The sequence below is a fragment of the Girardinichthys multiradiatus genome, chromosome 1 (assembly GCF_021462225.1).
Source record: "Girardinichthys multiradiatus isolate DD_20200921_A chromosome 1, DD_fGirMul_XY1, whole genome shotgun sequence".
Classification (NCBI taxonomy): domain Eukaryota; kingdom Metazoa; phylum Chordata; class Actinopteri; order Cyprinodontiformes; family Goodeidae; genus Girardinichthys; species Girardinichthys multiradiatus.
Window position 1 is genome coordinate 43,221,628 of NC_061794.1, and position 22,027 is coordinate 43,243,654.

Here is a 22,027-nt window from a genome sequence, read left to right on the forward strand (position 1 = left end):
ACGCGGATAATAGTGTTCTTGATCGCTCCACGAACAGGGCCATCTTTGGTCGTCTCTGCCGGTGACAGTGTGGGCTGTATTCCCCATTGATCATTAATGCCCAATGATTAATAAATAACACATATCGCTGAAGAGCCGTTTAAAGCAGTCACGCCTGAGAGAAAAGAGAGGAAGTATTCTCAGCTTTTTTGTGGACTTACTGGCATTATTTCCTTCAGCACCCTTTCATTTCCCAAGGCAAAAAAGAGGGCGAGACGGGAGAGGCGGTGATACAACATGGATGAGGAATATGATGTGATCGTTTTGGGCACCGGACTCACAGTAAGTAGAGACAAATAAAAACAAAGAGTGGATGAACTTTTTAAAGGATGTTTTTGACAGTGATAAGGCCCGCTGTCGTTTCCCCTCCCAGTCCTGGAGTAAAAGCCTCAGCTGCAATTGTGTGCTGTGACATCAGATAATTGTGCATTAGACATATCGTTAAATAAAAGTGCAGTCGAGCTTTTGGTTTCTCACCAGAAGCAAGCAGATCTCACGTTAGCTGCGGGGTGTGGGGGGTTTATTACGGCTGCAGACGCTGCTCAGTGTTGTGTTACGCCCTGTAGCATCTTTTAGGCGTAACCCTTCAGTGTGTCATGTTCCTCTTTGCATAGACAGGCCTCCATCCTGAGGTTGGCGCACAGGCCTTAGCACAGCTTTTATTCACGGCGTTACTTTCTCTAAACACGCAATGCGACAGAAATACCAAGGACAGGCTTATGTGACAATTTCAAATCTATCATATTTGTATTCGCTGCTATAGCAGCAAACATCTGGGTAGTTTTAATGTATGACATGCCTCTTAGACATTTGTTTTTCTTTCTCCACGTTAATATATTATCTGTGCTAATAATAATTATATATTTAATTACTAAATGCTAAATAAAAATGATTTAAAAGCAATTATTATGGATTTTATATTTATTAAAGAAATACAAGTGAAAAAATAAGTTAAAAGTTATTATTATTATTATTATTATTATTATTATTACTGGCTCTGGGTCAGTTTGCACATCTTCAACAAGCCTCCCAGTATAATAAGTCAAAATACCTCTTTCTTAAATCATTAATGGCATAAATGACCCAATGATCTATTACACCTTGTTACCTTTAACCAGCCCATGCCCAGTTACATTTTTATTTAAATAATATATTTTTTAACCTACTTATGAAGGTATGCTTGTGCAATGTTTGCTACTTTAATTTTGAAAATCTGTTATAGGTTATTATTGCACGCATATGAGTGTAACTATCTTTTTACGCATGTACATACAGCTCCCACAGACCCCATCAAAGAGCTCCCATCTGGAATGTTCATTCAGCTGACAAATTGTGTCGTTTATTTTTATACTAATTTTAGTACCAACAAAATGCATTTTTTCAAAGAGGTTTGCAGGAAGAGTACAACAGTTGTGTTATGATAATGATGGCGCATTTTCATAAATCTCTAAAGCTGTCTATTAAATAAGCCTCTCTCTCTGTTTTTGTTGATCTCTGGTTGTTTCTTTTCTGATCGTCTTTTGCTGATGCCGGGTTGTTAAACATGTTTCATGCAGGAATGCATTCTGTCCGGGATCATGTCTGTGAATGGGAAAAAGGTTCTACACATGGACAGGAACCCATACTATGGTGGGGAAAGCTCTTCCATTACACCCCTGGAAGAGGTACAGTGGACGACACATCAGTATATGTACATATAAAAAAATTCTATCCTTCAGTGTATTCCATTTTAGCTTTTTTTTGTTCATTTTCTTAGCAGCCGTAGCTGTCTGATTGTGTAAGTCTTATAAATGTTATATTACTGTTTCTCTTTCGTGTCCTGCAGCTGTACAAGCGCTTTAGTCTACCTGATAGCCCACCTGAGACAATGGGCAGAGGAAGGGACTGGAACGTTGACCTCATTCCCAAGTTTCTCATGGCTAATGGTCAGTATTGGGTTAGATGTATATATAGTATTCATACCACTTGAACTTTTCCACATTTTGTTACATGACAAAAACAAACTTTAATGTGTTATATTGGGATTTTGTAAGACAGACCAACAAAAACAGCGCAAAAACTGTTAAGTGAAAGGAAAGTAATTCATGGACATTCAAAACTGTTGTACTAATACAAATCTGCAAAGTGTGACATGCATTTGTATTCAGCCCATTGTACTCTGATTTAACTATTTGCCTTCAAACATGACCTAATTAGTAAATGGAGAATATAATCTACATAGAAATCCAGCTGTTCTGTGACGTCCTTAGGGGTTTGTTAGTGAACAAACAGCATCATGAAGAAGAAGAAGAAGGAACACAGCAGACAAGTCAGGGAGAATGTTGTGGAGAGGTTTAAAGCAGGGTAACATTATAAAACGATATTCCAACCTTTGAGAATTCCTCTTAAGCCTCAAGGGGTTTTCATGAAGTTTGTGCTCGAAATAACATGCCCAAATCTAATTGAGTTTTTCTCAGCAATTACAAACTATTTAAATAATCTTGGTATCAAATTAAAGCTAAAACTTAGGAGAATCCATCAGAAGTGTAAATATCACAGTAGCTGCTATTGGTCCAGAGATAATGAGGATTAAACACAGAAAAAAATGAAGATTGTTTCCCTCGCCAGAAGCTTTTCTGAATTCTACAGTATGTAAGCATTTTAGAAATATCATTAATTAAGCTACAAACTTTTGAAAACCCTACATCTACTTGTGTACATTACCTGTGCAAGATTCATGCAGCTAAGGTAAATGAAAGCAAAGTTACAGAGCTTTTAGGAAAGACATACCTAAGTGTTTTGCCCATTGGCACAGTATGGCACATGTTGACCAAGAGGGGCATTGTTCAGTCAATCACCTGAAAATGGATAGAGTACAACTTCAAACCCCAACAGTTCATTTTATCTCTGGAGGAGCTGCAGAGATCCACCTCCTCCAGATAAATCATCCATAACTATTAGTTGTACAATCCACAAATCTGGCCATTATGGAAGAGTGGCAAGAGGAGAGCCATTATTGAAATAAAGGTCAGTTTGCCACAGACCACGTAGGGGACACAGCAAACATGTGGAAGAAGGTGCTCTAATCAGATGAGATAAATATTAAACATTTAGCCTAAATGGCTAAAAAATGCTATGTGTAAAGAAAAACTCATACTGTACATCACCATGAATATACCATCCCATATATTTCTTTAGCATGGACAGGGAGGCTGGTCAGGGTTGATGGGAAGATTGCTGGAGCTTAATACAGCGCAATTCTGGAAGAAAACCTGTTAGAAACTGCAACTGACCTAAAACTAGGATAGAGGTTTTCCTACACGACCCTAAACATACAACCAGGACTACAGTGGAATGGTTTAGATCAAAGCATATTCATATGTTTGAATGGCCTTGTCAAAGTCCAGACATAAATCTAGTTGAGAATCTGTGACAAGACTGATGTTCACTGATGTTCTCCATCCATTTTCACTTTTGTTGAGCTATTTTGAAAAGAACACTAAGCAAACATTTTAGTCTCTAGATGTGCAAAGCTGGTAAAGACATATCCAAAAAGATTTACAGTTGTAATTGCAATGAAAGGTGGTTCTACAAAGCATTGACTGAGTGAAGCTGAATAAAAATGGACATCACTCTTTTCAGAACTTTGAACCATTTGTAAAAATTTATTTATTTATTTTCTACTTCAAATCATGTGCTACTTTGTGTTGAATCTTTCGGCATAAAATCTCTTTAAAATACACTGAGGTTTGCTGTTATAACGTAACAAAATAGGAAAAACATTTAAAGCGTATCAATACTTTTGTAAGTCATTGTTGAATAATTAATACCACAAAACCTTTCTTATTTATCCAGCAGATTTAAAGAAGGTGTATTTTATATATGTATTTTAGGTCAGCTTGTGAAGATGCTGCTATACACAGAAGTGACACGGTACTTAGACTTTAAAGTGGTGGAGGGAAGCTTTGTCTACAAAGGAGGAAAGATCTACAAGGTGCCGTCAACTGAGACTGAGGCACTTGCTTCAAGTAAGACACCTGAAAGTCTGATCGGATACGAATATATGAAGAGGGGTTTGTTGCTCTTATTATCATTCATTTATTGGTACAGTTTGAGTTGAATCGTCTTATTTAAATGTCTAGATCTGATGGGAATGTTTGAGAAGAGAAGGTTTCGTAAGTTTTTGGTCTTTGTGGCCAATTTCGATGAGAATGACCCCAAGACCTTTGAGGGGGTGGACCCCAAATCCACCACCATGAGGGATGTTTACAAGAAATTTGACCTCGGCCAAGATGTCATCGACTTCACTGGCCACGCCTTGGCCCTCTACAGGACAGATGAGTAAGACAAGAAAAAATAAATCAAAAATGTACAAGAAATATTAAATAGCTTTGTTGTAGAGATTTACCTTTGGAAGTATGTTCAGTATAAAGAGGCAATTAAGCAATTAATGTGAAACCAAAACAGCCCAGTTTCTTTATTGTTTTCTCTCTACATCCAGCTATCTTGACGTTCCCTGTTTGGAGACGGTCAATCGTATCAAACTGTACAGTGAATCACTGGCACGTTATGGAAAGAGCCCCTACCTCTACCCCCTTTATGGTTTGGGAGAGCTGCCACAGGGATTTGCCAGGTTTTTAATCATTTCTCATCATTTAGTTGAAATTTCTGTACAGAGGTAAACAAAGTGTTTGGAAACCCTGCTACAGATGTATAAAAAGATTCAAACTAAACTAATATTTTATTGCAGTTGCATAATCCCCTGAACATTTTAGATAAATCAAGCCTTTAATGTGAGTATATATATTCAGTAAAAAACAATGCCATGTAAAGAAATGTTTGTTTTTAACAAATCATCAGGGACACAATTATCAGCACCCCAAGCAATTCCTTATAAATAAATGAAACTGAAGTAATTCACCATGTCTCCATGCAGAGTGAAAAGAAAAGTAGAGGAGATCCAAAAATCTTTTAAGATCACTCATAGAGAGCTGCAGCAATAGCTTCAGCAAAATAGCTTCTCAACAAAACCTTTGTTGATAATAAAGTAGCTTAAAACAGCTGGAACTGGAACAGACAAGGCTTGATGAGGAGCCTAGTTTATCCTGCTGCTGCTTACATTCAGCTGGATGGTAAGAGAGGTTAAAAAAAGACCTCCAAACCTCTTTCAACAAAAATTGTTCACCTATGGTATCTGCAGACCCAATCACAGCAGTGGTACTTGTGAAAATGTTTGAGAGATTGATAGAGAAAACATCTGGACATGCTAACAGAAAAACCTCTACAGAATACCTTTGTTGTTATCAACTTTGAACTTGTAGTTGGTACAATTTGTATCTATAGCATCATTGGACTTATAGGTCCATATCTTTAGCCATCCATGTACAGTTCCATGTAAACAAACAAAAACAATCCAGACGTGAGAAAAAATATTACATTTCTGTATGTTACAACTTTAAAAACTACAAACTTGTTACTGTTACAATATATTTGAATACTCAGGTTACAAATTCAGTGTTACCTTTATAAAGAGATAAGACTATGGCATGTGCTCCAAATGGTTCAAGAACAGTATCTATTGTAATTTGGCTTTGCATTTCACAGGCGTTTTATGACATTTTGGGCGAATGTTAAGGAGTGAAATGGTGGCCTCGAGCTGAATACAGAAAAGAGCTCCTCACTGTGTCTTTTAACAGGATAGTTTTCCAAAACCCAAAATCAACCTTCATCCATGGTCAGCTCAGTCCTTAGACTTAAATCTTATAGAAAACATGTGGGGTGAGCTGTAGAAAAGAGAGCATAAGAGTACACCCAGGACTCTGGATGATCAACAGAGAATCCAGAGGAACGGCTAAAGGTTCCTCCTTGTTAAAACTTATAGCAGAGGGCGGAATCTTGTCTCGTTGGCAAACTGGGTTTTAGAAAGTATTGATAGCAGGGGTATAGCAACTATGTTATAGGTCATTTTCTACAAAACAGCGATTTCTTAACTTCCTCTCTCAATACATTTACCCAAAATTAGAGGATGTGTGAGATTATGCTTCTGCAATAGAAAAAAAAATATTTCTTTTGAGGCTTTTTATGCTTTTTTTTCTGTTCACACCTGTAAATAATGATAAAATGGAAAGAAAGAAAAAACACACTTATGATGTAATTTGTTTGTTAGGCTGAGCGCAATCTATGGGGGAACCTACATGCTGAACAAGCCTGTGGATGAGATTGTAATGGAGGGTGACAAAGTGATTGGAGTGAAGTCAGAAGGCGAGGTATGGCCACCATAATATATAAGGTGTATTCTTGTTTGATGACTGAGGTTGGGTTTGAAAATAGATACATCAAAAAGAATATCTTGAAACATGATGCATATGCGCTTACTGGATCAATTGCACCTCTGCTGCAGGTGGCTCGTTGCAAGCAGCTCATCTGTGACCCCAGCTACATCCCAGACCGTGTTCGTAAGGTGGGCCAGGTGATCCGTGTCATCTGCATCCTGAGTCACCCCATCAAGAACACTAATGACGCTAACTCCTGCCAGATCATCATCCCTCAGAACCAGGTCAACCGTAACTCAGGTGAGAATTATCTGTGTACTTTTAACAGCAGGCTCTGATAACATTGTTTGCAGAAAACAGAAAGATAGATACATTTTTATCTTCTGGTTAAACACCACAAATTTAGCTTAGAAATATTTTTTTTTCCTTTTCCAAAGCCACAGATTTCTGTTATCATAAAATCATAACTAAAGATCTCTTTGACATTGTCAATAAACTCAGTGTTATCTCTTCTAATTAGCTGCATAATATTAAACACACCTGATAGTAAAAAGTTATTTTCTTCATCAACTCGTTAACTTATGCAGGTCTCCTTGACAACTTGACACATTAATTTGCACTCCTGTCAGAATAGCACGGCTTAACTAATGGCATTACTAATATATGGTGTTTTAAATTGTATTTTAAATATGAAACGGACTCTTTAAGTTATACTCAGTGATCTAATCAGCCCAAAATGGAGCCACCTCTGTTACATTAAAAAGTCTAGGTTTGAGATAAGATGTTACCGCTTACAAATACGGTTGGACTAAAATTGGCCTAAAACTGATTAAAAGGGATTCTGATTGACATTTTTTCTTTTTCTTTAACTTCTTTTTTAATGGACCAGACATCTACGTGTGCATGATCTCTTATGCTCACAACGTGGCAGCCCAGGGGAAGTACATAGCCATCGTCAGCACCACAGTGGAGACCAGTGAACCCGAGGCTGAGATCGAGCCAGCCTTGGAGCTCCTGGAGCCCATTGATCAAAAGTCAGTACCATACTAAATGTGTTTCTGTTCAGTCTGTCGACACTTTGTGTTTTATGATTTTACAAACAAGCAGGTAGCTGTAGTAAATGTTCTGATAATATGCAGAAATAGAGTTTTCTCTCTTCCTTTTTCCTTAGGTTTGTGGCTATTAGTGACCTTTATGAGCCCACAGATGATGGCACTGAGAGCCAGGTAAGATTATTTGTTATTTGTGTCTTTATAATCCAAAGAGCCAGTTTTGCCCTCAGTCTGCCTAATTAAAACTAGTTTAGAGCCACAAATGTTACATGACCTTTACAAAAAAACCTATACTTTTTGATAAATATCTACTATTATTTTCAGGTTTTAGATTAAAGAAAAACATAAAATGTTAGCAAAAATAGGATGGATAAGTTTTCATCTATGAAAATGTCCAAGGAGCCATTTGGAGCTGAACCCTGGTTTAGAGAATGAGTTTTGTTGAATTTGCTGCATTTATATATTACTTCACATTAATTCCCTCATAATTATTCCCTTTGCTGCAAAGTTATATGCTCTTGCACACTGTTAAACTTTCAGGAGACTAAAATGTTGAATAATATATTTTCACCGCTGGTTTAACAGCATGCTGGAGTTTCCCCTTTTTTCTAACAATTTAGTATGCAAAAGATTTAAAGAGAGAAAGGGAACATGCAACACTAAATTGCTTGTTAAGCACCAACATTCTGGCGAGACTGCATTCAGCTCCAAACATAGCTGCTGTCTCAGACCCTGTACTAAACTGCTGCTCGTGCTGCGTTCGCACCACTTCTTTGTTTTACCCGATGAAGCAGTGCTTTCTAGGCACCAATTCTTTAATGGGGCCAAAGCACAAGTTTTGTCAGGGGAGAAGCGCTGTTTCTTATATTCTTACTCATGTTAGTGTGTCTACAAACACTTTTTATTCTGGTCTAAATGTGAATAAATAAAGCGTTGTTTGGTAAAACATCCACTCCTGTCATCTATAGGAGAGGGCTACGTGGTCAAATAGTTTTTAGCTGAAATAATCAGAAAATAGGTCGGACATCCCGCTGTTGTGGCTAATGAAAGCATTTGGCATGGTAAGGGTAATCAATTCAATTAAGTTTATTTATTTAGTGCCGATTTACAGCAAGTGTTGTCTCAAGGCACTATTAAAACATCAGATCCAAGTGGTTTACAGAAATATATAGTCAAGTCAGTCCACTCATATAGACAGATTTAAATTTTTATCAGTGCAGATAAAGCGATATAGCAGGTGATAAAGTAACATTATCCAGTGGTTGGTATGAAATGCATGTATTTGTTTTTCTCTTTCATAATCACCTTTTGAGGGGAGTTTAAAATTGTACGATTCTGTTTCCAAATACTCCAGAATCTTAAGGATATCCAGCCAGTGTTTATAACACTTGCGTGAAGCAGTGTATGTAACTCTCATTTGCAGTGCTGGTTATAAATATAAGTCAGAGATCAGACGTTATAGTCACATTGTAAAGAGCATTTTTCCCACAAAGAGTAATTATTAATAAACATTAAGACATCTGCCCAGGCCTGAGAGGCTTTGTTTATATTTTAGTTTTAGAACCAGGTTGGTGTGGAGAATTAAATTCATCCAACCACTGTTACAAATCTGGGCTACCAGGGGAGGAGTGAAAAGATCTGAGTTAGTAAGCATGTACGAAGTGAGGGACATGGTTAGAAGCAGTCTATTAGGAGTTGCTGTTACTTAATGCTTCATCTGCATCAGCTTCAACTTCAATATCAAATTTCTTTTCTGAAATGAAAATTTTTAACATGTATGTAAGCCTTTCAGTTCCAGTGTCCATTCAAACAAAATCAAATATCATTGTACTTAATGAGGTATTGATTGGGTCATCACCTGAAATCAACAGCACTGTGAAAAACTGGAAGTGTATCAAGTTGCAAGAAGCTATGACTAAAAATCAATTTTTCCACTAAATACTGATTCCTATTTTAAAACATTAGGTGGAATGAATATCAACTGTTCTTTGTGTTATTTGAGGTCTGAAAATACTGCACTTTTGTTACTTTGACAATTTGTCATTTTGTGATAGAAAATGCTCTAAAGTACAATATTTTTATTTGAAATTTGGAAGAAATGTTGTCAGTAGTTTATAAATGAAAGCAAAAAATGTTAAATTTACCAAACCACATACCTATAAATAGGAAACTCAAGTGTTGTATGTGAGCCCAGCTTACTTTTTCCGCCCAAATGTCATAGCCATGTTTTAAAAACGATAATAGATAAACTGTCTCCCTGCCCTCCCTTCTTTTGCAAATTTTTAAAATACAACAAAAGGAGGATCAAACATTTATTAGAAGAGATGCTTGAAGTGATGCATTGGTTTGTGGCTCTCGGACTGTGTCTTAACATTTTTAAACAGAACTAGTAAGGAACAGGAGGAAAACCCCTACCAGACAGAAATGAGTCGATGATTAATTCTCACTTTGTCTTCCAGGTCTTTGCCTCAAGGTCCTACGATGCTACAACTCACTTTGAGACCACTTGCAATGACATCAAGGACATCTACAAGCGCATGACTGGGACCGACTTTGACTTTGAGAACATGAAGCGCAAACAGAATGACGTCTTTGGGGAGGATGAGCAGTGAGGGGGGTTTGAGGGCTTTCTGGAAAAGGGTGGGAGCAGAAAAAGAAGCGAAGGCAGAAAAGGAGCTGAGAGACGGCAGAGCCCGCTCAGGTTGCCCCGGATTGGAAGGATTTTGGAGTGGATGGGTGAGAGTGAGGGAATAAGTGAGCTCTGCGTCTCTTCAGACATGTGCCTCCATTTCTTTTTAGTCTCGCTCCCTCTTTCCACTCTCAATGAAATTCATAAATGCTCACAAACAAACACATACATGCTTTTCAAACACTCCCTTTCTATGTCACTGAAAAGCAGGGTTGATTAGGTATTTCTTTTAGTTGTGAAATAAACAGGATAGTCAAAATTTTTGCTTTGTCCTTAGGGGTGAGTTTTTGACTTGTTGCAGATTTTTAAGTCCGATTTTGTCTGTCGTTTCCATATCAGGCTTTAGCTGTTAAGAAGGTTGACGGCATTGAGAGGTCTGAGCTCCGTTCTCTGACCTTAGCACAGAATCCTCTTGTTGGGGTCACCTCCAGTTTGAATGCATGCATCTTTTACACTGTAGTATTGTACATAGACCGAATCGACGCTGCGGTCCGACCCTGGACCGTTCCACGCACCGCTCCTGTCAACCCTGCTTTCACTCCCTGTCTTACCCCGTCTTTTAAATGCGTGACTCAGACAGATGACGCTCCATTTGGCAAAAACGTAATGTGGTCAACACAGAAATATAAATGGGCTGTTCTGTCAACTGATATTGCTCACTTTTGCAACGCTGTTGTGTTCCCAGTGCAAGCAGGCGCGCTAATCAGTGGCTATAACTGTCACCCCTCCAAACCCCTTTACATAAAAAAAACAAAAAATAAAACACTTTTCTTTGTTTGTTTCAGTTACGTAATGTCAGTTTTAAAACTGAATAGTTTACTTTCTAACTTGTTAAATTATTAAAGAGTTTATTTCTATATAATGGGTGCACATTTCACTGGCTGAAGTGATGAAGTTTACAGAGCAGTGGTAAAAACTGGTCTTCAAGTTGAACTTAAAAAAAGGGAATTTGTGGAGTGGTTTGTGAAGTTTTGGGGCATGGCTGTCGAAGATGTTAAACATTAATTGACTGGAATGTGGCATGGAGGACAGAACGAATGTGGGGAATGTTGTCGAGGGTTTTTTGGCTTTTAAAAATGAAGACTGAAATTTCAGCTCTTGGTGAAACCACCCCATCTTATCTTGGTTGCTTGACCCCTTGTGTTTCATGTTGATGTAAGTCGTTCCCCTTCTAGATGTGAGGTGGAAAAAGAAGCTGGATCCTCCCATACTGCGAGGACTTTGTAGCATAGCTGAAGTATGAAGCCGCATTTTCATGTTCTACCCTTTCAGAATGAACCGAGATGCTTTTATTTAGCCTTAACGTTGGGTCTGTATCAGATGCATGGGCCCTTTCAGATAAATTGACTGTTTTGTTTTAACAACATAGTTGAAGGTAAGTGTTGTGCCAAAATGGGTGTTTCTGTTATTGGCAATGATTAAAGTTCACTGCAGCTGCGTGTGCAGAGCTGGCTGAATACTGTGGGAGAGAAATCGTTTTGCTTCATGCCAGTTTAAGGGTTTTGTCATGCAAGTGAAATGAAACAGACAAGTTGCTGCTGTCATTTGATAGAAAAGCAGCTCCATTATCACCCACTACCAAACCTTTACCAACTCTAAACTCTAAGCATCATGTTCGTATCTTATCCCTATGATCTATTTATTTAAATTCTTGCTGACGTATTGTGGAAAGGTTCAAGTCAAATGCTGAACATGCTACTTTTACTGATTTAAATTCTGATTGTTTTGTTGCTCTAATTTGTTTATTTGCTGTGTTATTTGTTATGTTTACCTTATTTTGTGATCATTACATGATATAATGTTATGTTGGTATTCCTCAGACACGTTTGATGGAAGTTAAACTTAATCTCAGCCTTGAATTCACACACTGCACCGTTCGGGATAATGTGTGTGCTCATCCTGGAAACGTTACCCGAGGAAAACTGGAATATTGTTTACCTGTTGTTCCCGCTCTCCAACACCTCTTCTCACCATACCTTTTTTATTTAGTGAGAAAAGAAGCCTTGTGTGTTGTTGTGCTGTTTTTATTTCCATTCCAGTATGGCTTTTGAAAACCACTATCAACAACATCCCTCGAAATTGACAAAAGAAACAGTGCCAGCTGAGTAGTAGAAAACTTACTGTCCTTGTTTGATCACTAGTATGTGAACAATGCCTAATGTCTTGTGTAACAAATAAAACCAATTAAACTATGAAATGAAATGACAGAAAAATAAAAAGCACATGGCAAACCTGGAAAGATTGCCTCAAATTTGTATTTTTTGTTTTTTTACATATTCCGGAAGTAATTCATGCAAAGCCTTATACATACTTGGACTCAAGGTTACAGTTTATACAGTGATGCTTTTAATAATTACTTATGATTCAGACAGAGAAGAATGACATATAAGATCATTCTAATAAATAACTTGAATTTCAGAGCTTCAGCATAAATGGATGATGGGTTGTTCCCATGCAACCAGAAGCACATTGAGTCTCTGTGTCAGATACAGTACACAGAATAAATGCAGTCAGTGACAGAGAGTGATAAAGAGGCTCTGTTCAGTTCTGTATTTGAGTAACTGTATATTTTCATTATTATTATTACTTCTTCTTTCTGCCTACAAGCTGCCCCACCCATTCCCTTCCTGTTTCACAACCACCTCTCTATCTGACTGGGACAACATGTTTTTATCCAGTGGACTCCCAGCTAGCTTCATTGTTTTATTACTGGTCCACGGTGAACTGCCGGTACCTGAGCTGTGGTGCTGATAAAAAACAGGTGGAGCTGACTCAGCTAGGGTTACGCATTGTTCACCACATAACTCTCATAGGAGTGACTCAGCAGTCTCTCGATCTCTGCCTTAGGAACCATCCAGCATTTGCCCAGGTGGCGCTTTTGCACCGAGTCTTTCACCGTCTTCTCCTGTAAAGTCACTGGCATCTCCTGTGATCCCCACCTCAGGATTCCTCTCGCCAGAACCTCCTCCTTGTGGTGTGGGTGAGCGCCTTTATGCAGATGATCATTCGTCACAGTTACGATCATGTCAGAGTGCTGAAACTGACCTGCAGGCAGATAAAGAGCAGCAGTGATTAAGTATGACCAACTGCATTTCCTCACTTTGAAGTGATCATTTAGGGTTTGAAGTAACAGTGCCTTTAACCTATTCCCAGTAAACCAACCCACAGGGTTTCTGCAAAGTCTTAATCCTAATAAAAAAGTATTTATCGGAGTTAAAGTTAAGTACATTTTTATTTTTCAACACTCAGACAAGTGTTCAAATTTAATCATAATAGTCTTAAGTTCTAAAACAGTCTTAAATTTATTACACAAACTCTTGTAGAAACCCAGAACAATAAAAAGTTAATCATTGTGAAAAAACAAACATGGTTTTCAAATGTTTTACACAAATAAATCTGAAAAGTGTGGTGTGCATTTGTGTTCAGCCCCTCTGAGTCAAAACTAGAACCACCTTTCAGTGCAATTACAGCTGCAAGTCTTTCACGGTATGTCTCTACCAGCTTGGTACATCGAGCACTGTATACTGTATTTAGTTCTGCCCATTTTCCCAAGTCTGACCCACAGCATGCTGCTACCACCACCATGATTTAGCATGGGTAAGGTGTGTTTTCTGCCACACATACTGTTTAGCATTTAGGCCCAATGGTTCCATCTTGGTCTCATCTGATCAGAGCACCTTTATGTTCACTGTGCCTCCTGTGGCAAACTGTCAACATGACATCTTTTGGTTTTCTTTCAACAATGACTCTTTAGACCAACATTGAATTATAAACAAGCGGATTCTATTTAGGGCTGAATTTTATTTAGAGGTATCAGAATAAAAGGGGCTGCATACATATGTATGCTTCACCTTTCAGTCTTAAATTTGTAATTTGTAAAATATAAAAAATCAAAACTATTTAGAACCATTTTCCTTGCTTCACAACTACACTCTTCTTTGTGCTGGTCTATCACAAAAACTAAACATGTTCAGAGGATGTGAAAACTTTTGCCGGGTACTGTACTCGTACTCGTACTCGTCGTCTTCCGCTTATCCAGGACCGGGTTGCGGGGGCAGCAGACTCAGCAGAGACGCCCAGACGTCCCTCTCTCCAGACACCTCCTCCAGCTCCTCCGGGGGGAGCCCAAGGCGTTCCCAGGCCAGCCAAGAGACTTTGTCCCTCCAGCGTGTCCTCGGCCGTCCCCTGGGCCTCCTCTCGGTGGGACGTGCCTGGAACACCTCCCGAGGAAGGCGTCCAGGAGGCATCCGGTATAGATGCCAGAGCCACCTCAACTGGCTCCTCTCGATGTGGAGGAGTAGCGGCTCTACTCCGAGCCCCTCCCGGATGGCCGAGCTCCTCACCCTATCTCTAAGGGAGTGCCCGGCCATCCTACGGAGGAAGCTCATTTCAGCCGCTTGTATCCGGGATCTCGTTCTTTCGGTCATGACCCAAAGTTCATGGCCATAGGTGAGGGTAGGAACGTAGACCGACCAGTAAATTGAGAGCTTTGCTTTTCGGCTCAGCTCTCTCTTCACCACAACGGACCGGCACAGCGCCCCCATTATTGTGGCAGCCGCACCGATCCGTCTGTCGATCTCCCGCTCCATTCTTCCCTCACTCGTGAACAAGACCCAGAGATACTTAAACTCCTCCACTTGAGGCAGGAACTCCCCTCCAACCTGAAGAAGACAAGCCACCCTTTTCCGGTCGAGTACCATGGCCTCGGACTTGGAGGAGCTGATCCTCATCCCAGCCGCTTCACACTTGGCTGCGAACCGCCACAGCGCATGCTGTAGGTCTTGGCTAGAGGGGGCCAGCAGGACCACATCATCTGCAAAAAGAAGAGACGAAATCCACTGGTCCCCAAACCCGACCCCCTCCGGCCCTTGGCTGCGTCTAGAAATCCTGTCCATAAAAGTTATGAACAGGACCGGTGACAAAGGGCAGCCCTGCCGGAGTCCAACATGCACTGGGAACAGGTCCGACTTAGTGCCGGCAATGCGGACCAAACTCCTGAGGCTGAGGAGTGTGATCCCCCTGTAGTTGGAACACACCCTCCGGTCCCCCTTCTTATAAAGGGGGACCACCACTCCAGTCAGCCAATCCAGAGGCACTGTCCCCGACCGCCACGCAATGTTGAAGAGACGTGTCACCCATGACAGCCCTACAACATCCAGAGATTTGAGGTACTCAGGGCGGATCTCATCCACCCCCGAAGCCTTGCCACCGCGGAGCTTTTTAACCACCTCGGTGACTTCAGCCTGGGTGATGAAAGAGTCCAACCCCGAGTCCCCAGCCTCTGTTTCCACCACGGAATGCGTGATGGCAGGATTAAGGAGATCCTCGAAGTACTCCTTCCACCGCCCGATAATGTCCTCAGTCGAGGTCAGCAGTCTCCCGCCCCCACTATAAACAGTGTTGGCGAAGCACTGCTTCCCCTCCTGAGGCGATGGACGGTTTGCCAGAATCGCTTCGAGGCCAACCGGTAGTCCTTCTCCATGGCCTCACCGAACTCCTCCCAGGCCCGAGTTTTTGCCTCTGCCACAGCCCGGGCCGCGGCACGCTTGGCCTCACGGTACCCGTCAGCCGCCTCAGGAGTCCCACAAGCCAACCACAGCCGATAGGACTCCTTCTTCAGCTTAACAGCATCCCTTACTGCCGGTGTCCACCACCGGGTTCTGGGATTGCCGTCGCGACAGGCACCGCAGACCTTACGGCCACAGCTACGGGCAGCAGCATCGACAATAGATGCGGAGAACATGGTCCACTCGGACTCTATGTCTCCAACATCCCCCGGGATCTGGTCGAAGCTCTCCCGGAGGTGGGAGTTGAATACATCCCTGGCCGAGGGCTCTGCCAGGCGTTCCCAGCAGACCCTCACTATGCGCTTGGGCCTGCCAAGTCTGTCCGGCTTTCTCCTCCTCCAGCGGATCCAACTCACCACCAGGTGATGATCAGTGGACAGCTCAGCCCCTCTCTTCACCCGAGTGTCCAAAACATGCGGCCGAAGGTCTGACGACATGACAACAAAGTCGATCATTGACCTCCTGCCTAGGGTGTCCTGGTGCCAGGTGCACTGATGAACACTCTTATGCTTGAACATGGTGTTCATTATGGACAATCCGAGACTAGCACAGAAGTCCAATAATGAAACACCACTCGGATTCAGATCAGGGAGGCCATTCCTCCCGATCACGCCTCTCGAGATGTCATTGTCATTTCCCACGTGGGCGTTGAAGTCCTCCAGCAGAATAATGGAGTCCCCGGGAGGGGCACTATCCAGCACCCCCAACAGGGACGCCAAGAAGGCCGGGTACTCTGCACTGCCACTCGGTCCGTAGGCTGAAATGATAGTCAGAGACCTCTCCCCAACCCGAAGGCGCAGGGATACGACCCTCTCATCCACTGGGGTAAACCCCAACACGAGATGGCTGAGCTGGGGGGCAACAGGCAAACCCACACCAGCCCGCCGCCTCTCCCCGTGGGCCACTCCAGAGTAGAACAGAGTCCAACCCCTCTTAAGGAGATGGGTTCCAGAACCCACGCTGTGCGTGGAGGCGAGCCCGACTATTTCTAGTCGATATCTCTCAACCTCCCGCACAAGCTCAGGCTCCTTCCCCCCCAGCGAGGTGACATTCCACGTCCCTAGAGCCAGCCTAAGCATCTGGGGATCGGGCCGCTGAGGTCTCCACCTTCGTCCGCCACCCAATCCTCTTTGCACCGGTCCCTCACGGTTCCCCCTGCAGGTGGTGGGCCCACTGGGGGATGGCCTCGCGTCTCTCGTTCGGGCTTGGCCCGGCCAGGTCCCACGAGGAGCAACCCGGCCACCAGGCGCTCTCCGACGAGTCCCGACCCCAGGCCTGGCTCCAGGGTGGGACCCCGGCTCCGCCGTACCGGGCGACATCACGTGCCTCGATATTTTGTTCTTCATGAGGGATTCGTGAACCACTCTTTGTCTGACCCATCACCTAGAACCTGTTTGCCATGGGAGACCCTACCAGGGGCATTTAGGCCCCAGACAACATAGCCTCTAGGATCATTTGAGCACTCAAACCCCTCCACCACGTTAAGGTGGTGGTTCAAGGACTAAACATGTTCAGAGGATGTGAAAACTTTTGCCGGGTACTGTTAGCTGTATATCTTAAACCTGCTTGTCCTGTGATGATAGAGAATGTTTTCAGCTCATAGTCTTGCATTTTCAGTCTTACACAAAAAAAATTTAATTAGTATCAGAAAAGTGAGAGCTTGTGTATGTGTGTAAAAAACAATAACTATAGCTTTCTTTCTTTCTTTGTGCTCAGGTAAGTGGAGCTGGCTAAACAGAATAAATTGAGTTTTATAACCTCCAAAGCTTCTATTTAAATAAGGAAGACTTTGCATCAGTGGGTGGTGTGGTTGTCCTTTAATCAAAAAATCAGGGTATTGATTCACAGCCTTGTGCAAGACTATTACTGTAATAGTGTGTATAACCACCCCTTGCCAATCCGATAACACTATTCTTCTGTAACATTTCCCATTGTTAGAGCATAATGTGAGAGGGATCTTTGGCCTCTTTGGGAAAAGACAAAAACAGGGTAGCAAAATGTTAAAAAACTAAGGAAATGTGGAAAGTGAAAAATGCTTTTTAATAGGACTGTAAATGTACAAAAATTGAGATGAGATAATGCTACTACAATAAAAAATACATTCATTTTATGTCATTTTTCACATCTTTGTTATGGATACCAATTAGTGTGGAGGGTGATGATTTAAACTTTGAGATTCCTCAGTTTCGTTTCCTAATTCTGAGAGCTCGCCCAGCTCTGAAACCTTAAAGAAACCAGAACTATGTGGCTTGATTTTACCAAAATGAATTTGGTGATGATGTTAAACATATGTCGTTTAATTGCATAACTCTGTGATGTTAAAACATGGCCCTGGATGTTTTCCTCGGCAGTGAAAAATCACGGCAGTTTTGCAATATGAAACAATTCTTTAAAAACAATGACATGGCTCCCATGTTAATGATGTTTAAACAGACTGGATATAAATTAAGCTTTTAGTGCAGCAGCAACATCTCTTACTTGAAGATTTGGAGGGATATTAAAAATTTCCTCCAGCTAAATATTTTTTAGACACAAAAGTCAGGTAGCTTACCCAGGAGGCCTTGGGTTAACCTTGAAAGACCCCTTCCATCTGTGATGTAAAACCCCAGGTGAGCCATCTGCAGGTAGTTGGGCTGTTTGTAGTAATGGAACAGCACCAGGAACCTCACACCTTTAGCCAGCTCGATCCAGCAGCTCTGATGGTTGTCCACAGTCACCGTCACACCCTGCCTTGTCACAGATCCCTGTTGATTAATAGGCAGGATCTCCCTTCCTTCCCCATCCACTACCACACCATCCAGTGACAAAGTGATGATGATGTCAGGAGGACTGCCTGCTGGTAATGAGATGGTGAGCTGGTCGAAGTACGTCCGGGAACGGCCTTCTGCTCCAGGCTTTGGGGGAGCCCCCATCAGGTGACCATCCACAATAATACCTTGAAGAGTAACATAGCTCAAAAACACACTCAGTAAAATGTCACACAAGCATTTTAAAATATATGTTAAATCTAATGAGAAATGTTACTTTAACTTACCTCGATCTGGATCCTCCAACAGTCTGAGAACATCATCGGCTCGGCCATCTACAGTGAAACACAGGTTCTGGTGCAACTTTGGAAGTTTGACCACAAAATGAGGATCTCCATCAACTATAACAGACAATGCAGAAACTAAATACAGACAGAGGGCTGACCGTTGTAATTCAAAGAAAATAAATCAATCCCGACCTGATGAGGAGAAGAGCCTCACAGAGTTCAGTCTGGATTGAGGTTCTAAAAGGACAAGACATTCAACTAAAGGACAGTCCTCCTCACTCCCAAGCACTGAAAGCAATGACAGGACTGGACATATATTGCAGAGCACAACATAGGAAATACAGATTCCCACACTTTCATAAACTCACCAAATGAATCACTCCTATCATCCCCTGAGAAAAAGAGCAAAGGTTTTAAACATAAAACTTCTTGAGTCTTTGAAGTTGCTCAAGCGCAGATTTTTTTCCCCAAATAATAAAAACAAAAACTTACAGGTATCGTAGCTGATATCGTAGTCATAATTATATGTTGCATCATAATCTGGCAAATAGAAGAAGTCGTTAAAAATAAAAAAAAATAAAAAATGCTCAATTCTGTTCATGTTATGAGCTGTTGCTTTAATGAAGAGTTAGCTGTTACATGTACCTTTCACAAGTTTTAGATCTATTGAGAAGAAAATATTATATTTTAAAAAAGTGTCTGAAAGCAGATTGGTACCAGACATAACCAGTAAAAAGTGACATTCTCATTCCTGTTCTGTTACCAGTTTTTCTAATTTAGAAATAGGCTGATATGTGAAATGCTGTAATCCATATTAAAGGTTAGGGGGCAATTCAAACTTACCTTCTTCACTCTGAATGGAAGTAGAAACATCTAAGAAAAAAGTCAGAGCATTTATTCTAAATTAGAATATTAAATCCGGCACTCTGTCTGTCCGTCCGTCCGTCCATCCATCCATGTTTATGTTAAAAAGGTGATTTTGAAAAGGTAACCAGAGGAAGGGCGGATAGTGTGTTACTTACCCAGAAAGCCAGTTGCTTCCCACAGTCCTGGTCCATCTGTAACACCAGGCATGGGAGCAAAGGTACCCAAAACCAAGGTGGCAATGCTCAGATCAGTGTCGACATCTAAATTAACATTGTTGTCCTCCACTACTGGGGCTGAGGCTGGGGTGGGAGAGCTGAGTGGAGTAACAGGAGTAGTTTCAGACTGATGAAGATCTGAAGCTGATTTGGTGTGGTTCTCCACCTCTGAAGATAGCCCTGTCCCTCTGACGGAAGGGACTGCAGTTTTTCCAGGACTGGGGCGTTGAGGCAAGGTTCCCCTTGTCATAGGTGAAGGGTCAATTCTGGATAAAATGAGGTGTGGTGAAGTGCTGGAATCAATAGTTTGCATAACTGTTGTTGTTGAGACAGTGGTTATTTTCATAGCGTTGGGCACTGGAGTGGCATTTCTTCCAGGTGCAGGAGGCTGTGCTGCTTTGAGAGCATTTAGAAGAGAAGTAGGTATCTTCACAGATGGATCAGGCACAATTAGTGTTTTAGAATCATTGTGGGAGGCAGCAAGCTTTTTTCCAGAGTATGTTGCTTTGGCAGTTTTAATAGGACTGAGACTTGGGTTTATAGCTGTTTTTCTGCATGATGAAACCACTTTTTTAGCAAGAAGTTTTGGCAAAGACTTAGTTTTAGTTTTAGTTGTCATCTTATTTGCAGGTGGCCGAGGTGGATCTGGTTTGGATATCTTAGGCCTGTGGTTAGAGGGTAGACTGAGCTTCCTAGGAATTCCAGCAGTAAATATTTTGGTAGGGACCACGGTTGTGGTGGTAGTTGTGCCAGTTGTAGGTTTCACAGTGGTCAGAGCCTGAGCTGCTTCATCTGCATCTGGCTTAACAACAACCAAAGAAGTGACAGGGGTCACAAAGTTATATTTGAGGGAGAGGTTAATGGCTTTGTCTGCCAGGAGCCTTTGGGTTACAGGGTCAGTTGCATTGAGTTTGGCCAGTAGCAGCTCTTTGATGGTGAAATATGCCCATAGACGGTGCACAAAGTTGGACACCCCTTCCAACTCTTCTGAACAGTTTAAAAAACCTGTACTTCCATTTTCTGTTGTACTGGATATAAACACATTATCTTCCAGGGTTATGTTTTGCTTTGAATCAGTTGCTGAGACTGACACCTTTAATTCTTTGACTCCAGGTTTTACCCTCCCAGCCACAACTAACTCAGAACCTTGGAAGTAGTTTGGGAACAGGGAGTGGGTGACGTCAAATGCCTGATCATCCATGTAGGAAAGCTGGATGTCTGACAGTAAAGGGTTGGCCACCTCATCATAGAAACCCTTCAGCTGCAAAGCTGCATCTGCTTCCTCATACACCATCCTGGCCACACCTCGGTTTTCCAGAGTCAGGCGTTTCAGAAGAAGGAAGTCTGCATCGTCACCAAAGGCAATGCCAAACAGAGTAGCTGGGCCCAATGCCTTCTTCGCGTTATTAAGGATGGTGTCACCAGATGTTACTCCTGTGGTTGCTTCCCCATCTGTCAGAAAGATAACCAGTGGGACCCGATGGGATGCAAGGTGGCTGGACGATTCAGAGGATGAAGGGTTAACAAGCTGGGCAGCTGATAGCAAAGCTGCGTTGATATTAGTCCCTAATAGTGTGAACAATATAGACAATCAGTTTTAATGGCACAAAGAACATACATTTTGACTGCAAAAGATCCAATTTCAACTCACATCCTTCTGCAATAATTCTCCTAACAAACTCTTTGGCATCTCGTACATTCTGCCAAGTTGCTCGCACTGTTCGACCTTTCTTCCAAGTGTGAACCTTATCTGAGAAGGTGATGATGTTAAAGTGGTCTCCTTCTCTAAGGTCTCCAAGGATAGTATTCATCGCCTGCTTGGTCTACTGACAGAAATCAATGGTGTTATTGACCCACTTTTATCTTAAACAGAAGAAACGGCATACATTACCAAGTTAATAAATACTGCTTATGGCTTACCAAATGCTCCTCTTTACCTGCTTTATCTTGGTGCCTATCATAGAGCCACTGACATCAATGACAAATATAATGTCTTTGGGAACCACTGGAAGCCCTCTTGGTGCAAAGTAATGCACAAAGTAGCCATCATAAACCTAACAGAGGTGAAAAGTCAAAGATTCAGTTAGGTTCAAGTGAGTTTGACAAAACAGAAGTGGAAAGCTGCAGCTGACCTGAACGTCACCGATTAGGTCTCCGAGGTCCACATCATATTGAATAATGTAGTCTGCATTTAGGCCCTTGGAGGATAAGCTGTTTTGCTGCTGTAGAGTTGGGCTGTAGTAGATTCTAGCACAGCTGTCGCTCTGCTCGACCCGAGTGGAGACAGGGGGGGTTAAATCACCTGAAGGAAAG

The 22,027-nt window shown here is 41.7% G+C and overlaps 2 protein-coding genes across 5 annotated transcripts in view; one reads left to right on the forward strand and one right to left on the reverse strand.

The window, feature by feature from the left end:
- On the forward strand, positions 1-12,270 carry gdi1 (GDP dissociation inhibitor 1). The gene is made up of 11 exons (XM_047367462.1): positions 1-321; positions 1,596-1,703; positions 1,865-1,964; positions 3,912-4,046; positions 4,161-4,359; positions 4,520-4,651; positions 6,185-6,284; positions 6,419-6,590; positions 7,180-7,324; positions 7,462-7,516; positions 9,802-12,270. Exons 1-11 carry the CDS (start codon positions 277-279, stop codon positions 9,952-9,954), a joined length of 1,344 nt encoding a protein of 447 aa, XP_047223418.1. The 5' UTR covers positions 1-276; the 3' UTR covers positions 9,955-12,270.
- itih6 (inter-alpha-trypsin inhibitor heavy chain family member 6) overlaps positions 12,267-22,027 on the reverse strand; it is an 18,703-nt gene continuing 8,942 nt past the window's right edge. The window contains exons 6-17 of one of the 4 annotated variants that reach the window (XM_047367423.1): positions 21,847-22,016; positions 21,652-21,768; positions 21,366-21,537; positions 19,655-21,280; positions 19,476-19,505; positions 19,278-19,295; positions 19,125-19,172; positions 19,001-19,024; positions 18,825-18,920; positions 18,633-18,746; positions 18,150-18,533; positions 12,267-13,076 (exon numbers count right to left, since the gene is read on the reverse strand). In XM_047367423.1, coding sequence (XP_047223379.1) covers positions 12,814-13,076; positions 18,150-18,533; positions 18,633-18,746; positions 18,825-18,920; positions 19,001-19,024; positions 19,125-19,172; positions 19,278-19,295; positions 19,476-19,505; positions 19,655-21,280; positions 21,366-21,537; positions 21,652-21,768; positions 21,847-22,016 — 3,062 coding nt within the window. In that variant the 3' untranslated portion in view covers positions 12,267-12,813. The remainder of the gene's footprint in view (positions 13,077-18,149; positions 18,534-18,632; positions 18,747-18,824; positions 18,921-19,000; positions 19,025-19,124; positions 19,173-19,277; positions 19,296-19,475; positions 19,506-19,654; positions 21,281-21,365; positions 21,538-21,651; positions 21,769-21,846; positions 22,017-22,027) is intronic. The other 3 variants (XM_047367441.1, XM_047367432.1, XM_047367449.1) reach the window with 3 other exon arrangements.

What these genes read in the sequence shown, in the direction of transcription:
- gdi1 (XM_047367462.1), top strand. Translation starts at nt 277, where the DNA reads ATGGATGAGGAATATGATGTGATCGTTTTGGGCACCGGACTCACA. An exon ending in CCATTACACCCCTGGAAGAG is followed by an intron (nt 1,704 to 1,864) that starts GTACAGTGGACG and finishes CGTGTCCTGCAG; the next exon opens with CTGTACAAGCGCTTTAGTCT. An exon ending in CCAGGTCAACCGTAACTCAG is followed by an intron (nt 6,591 to 7,179) that starts GTGAGAATTATC and finishes TTAATGGACCAG; the next exon opens with ACATCTACGTGTGCATGATC.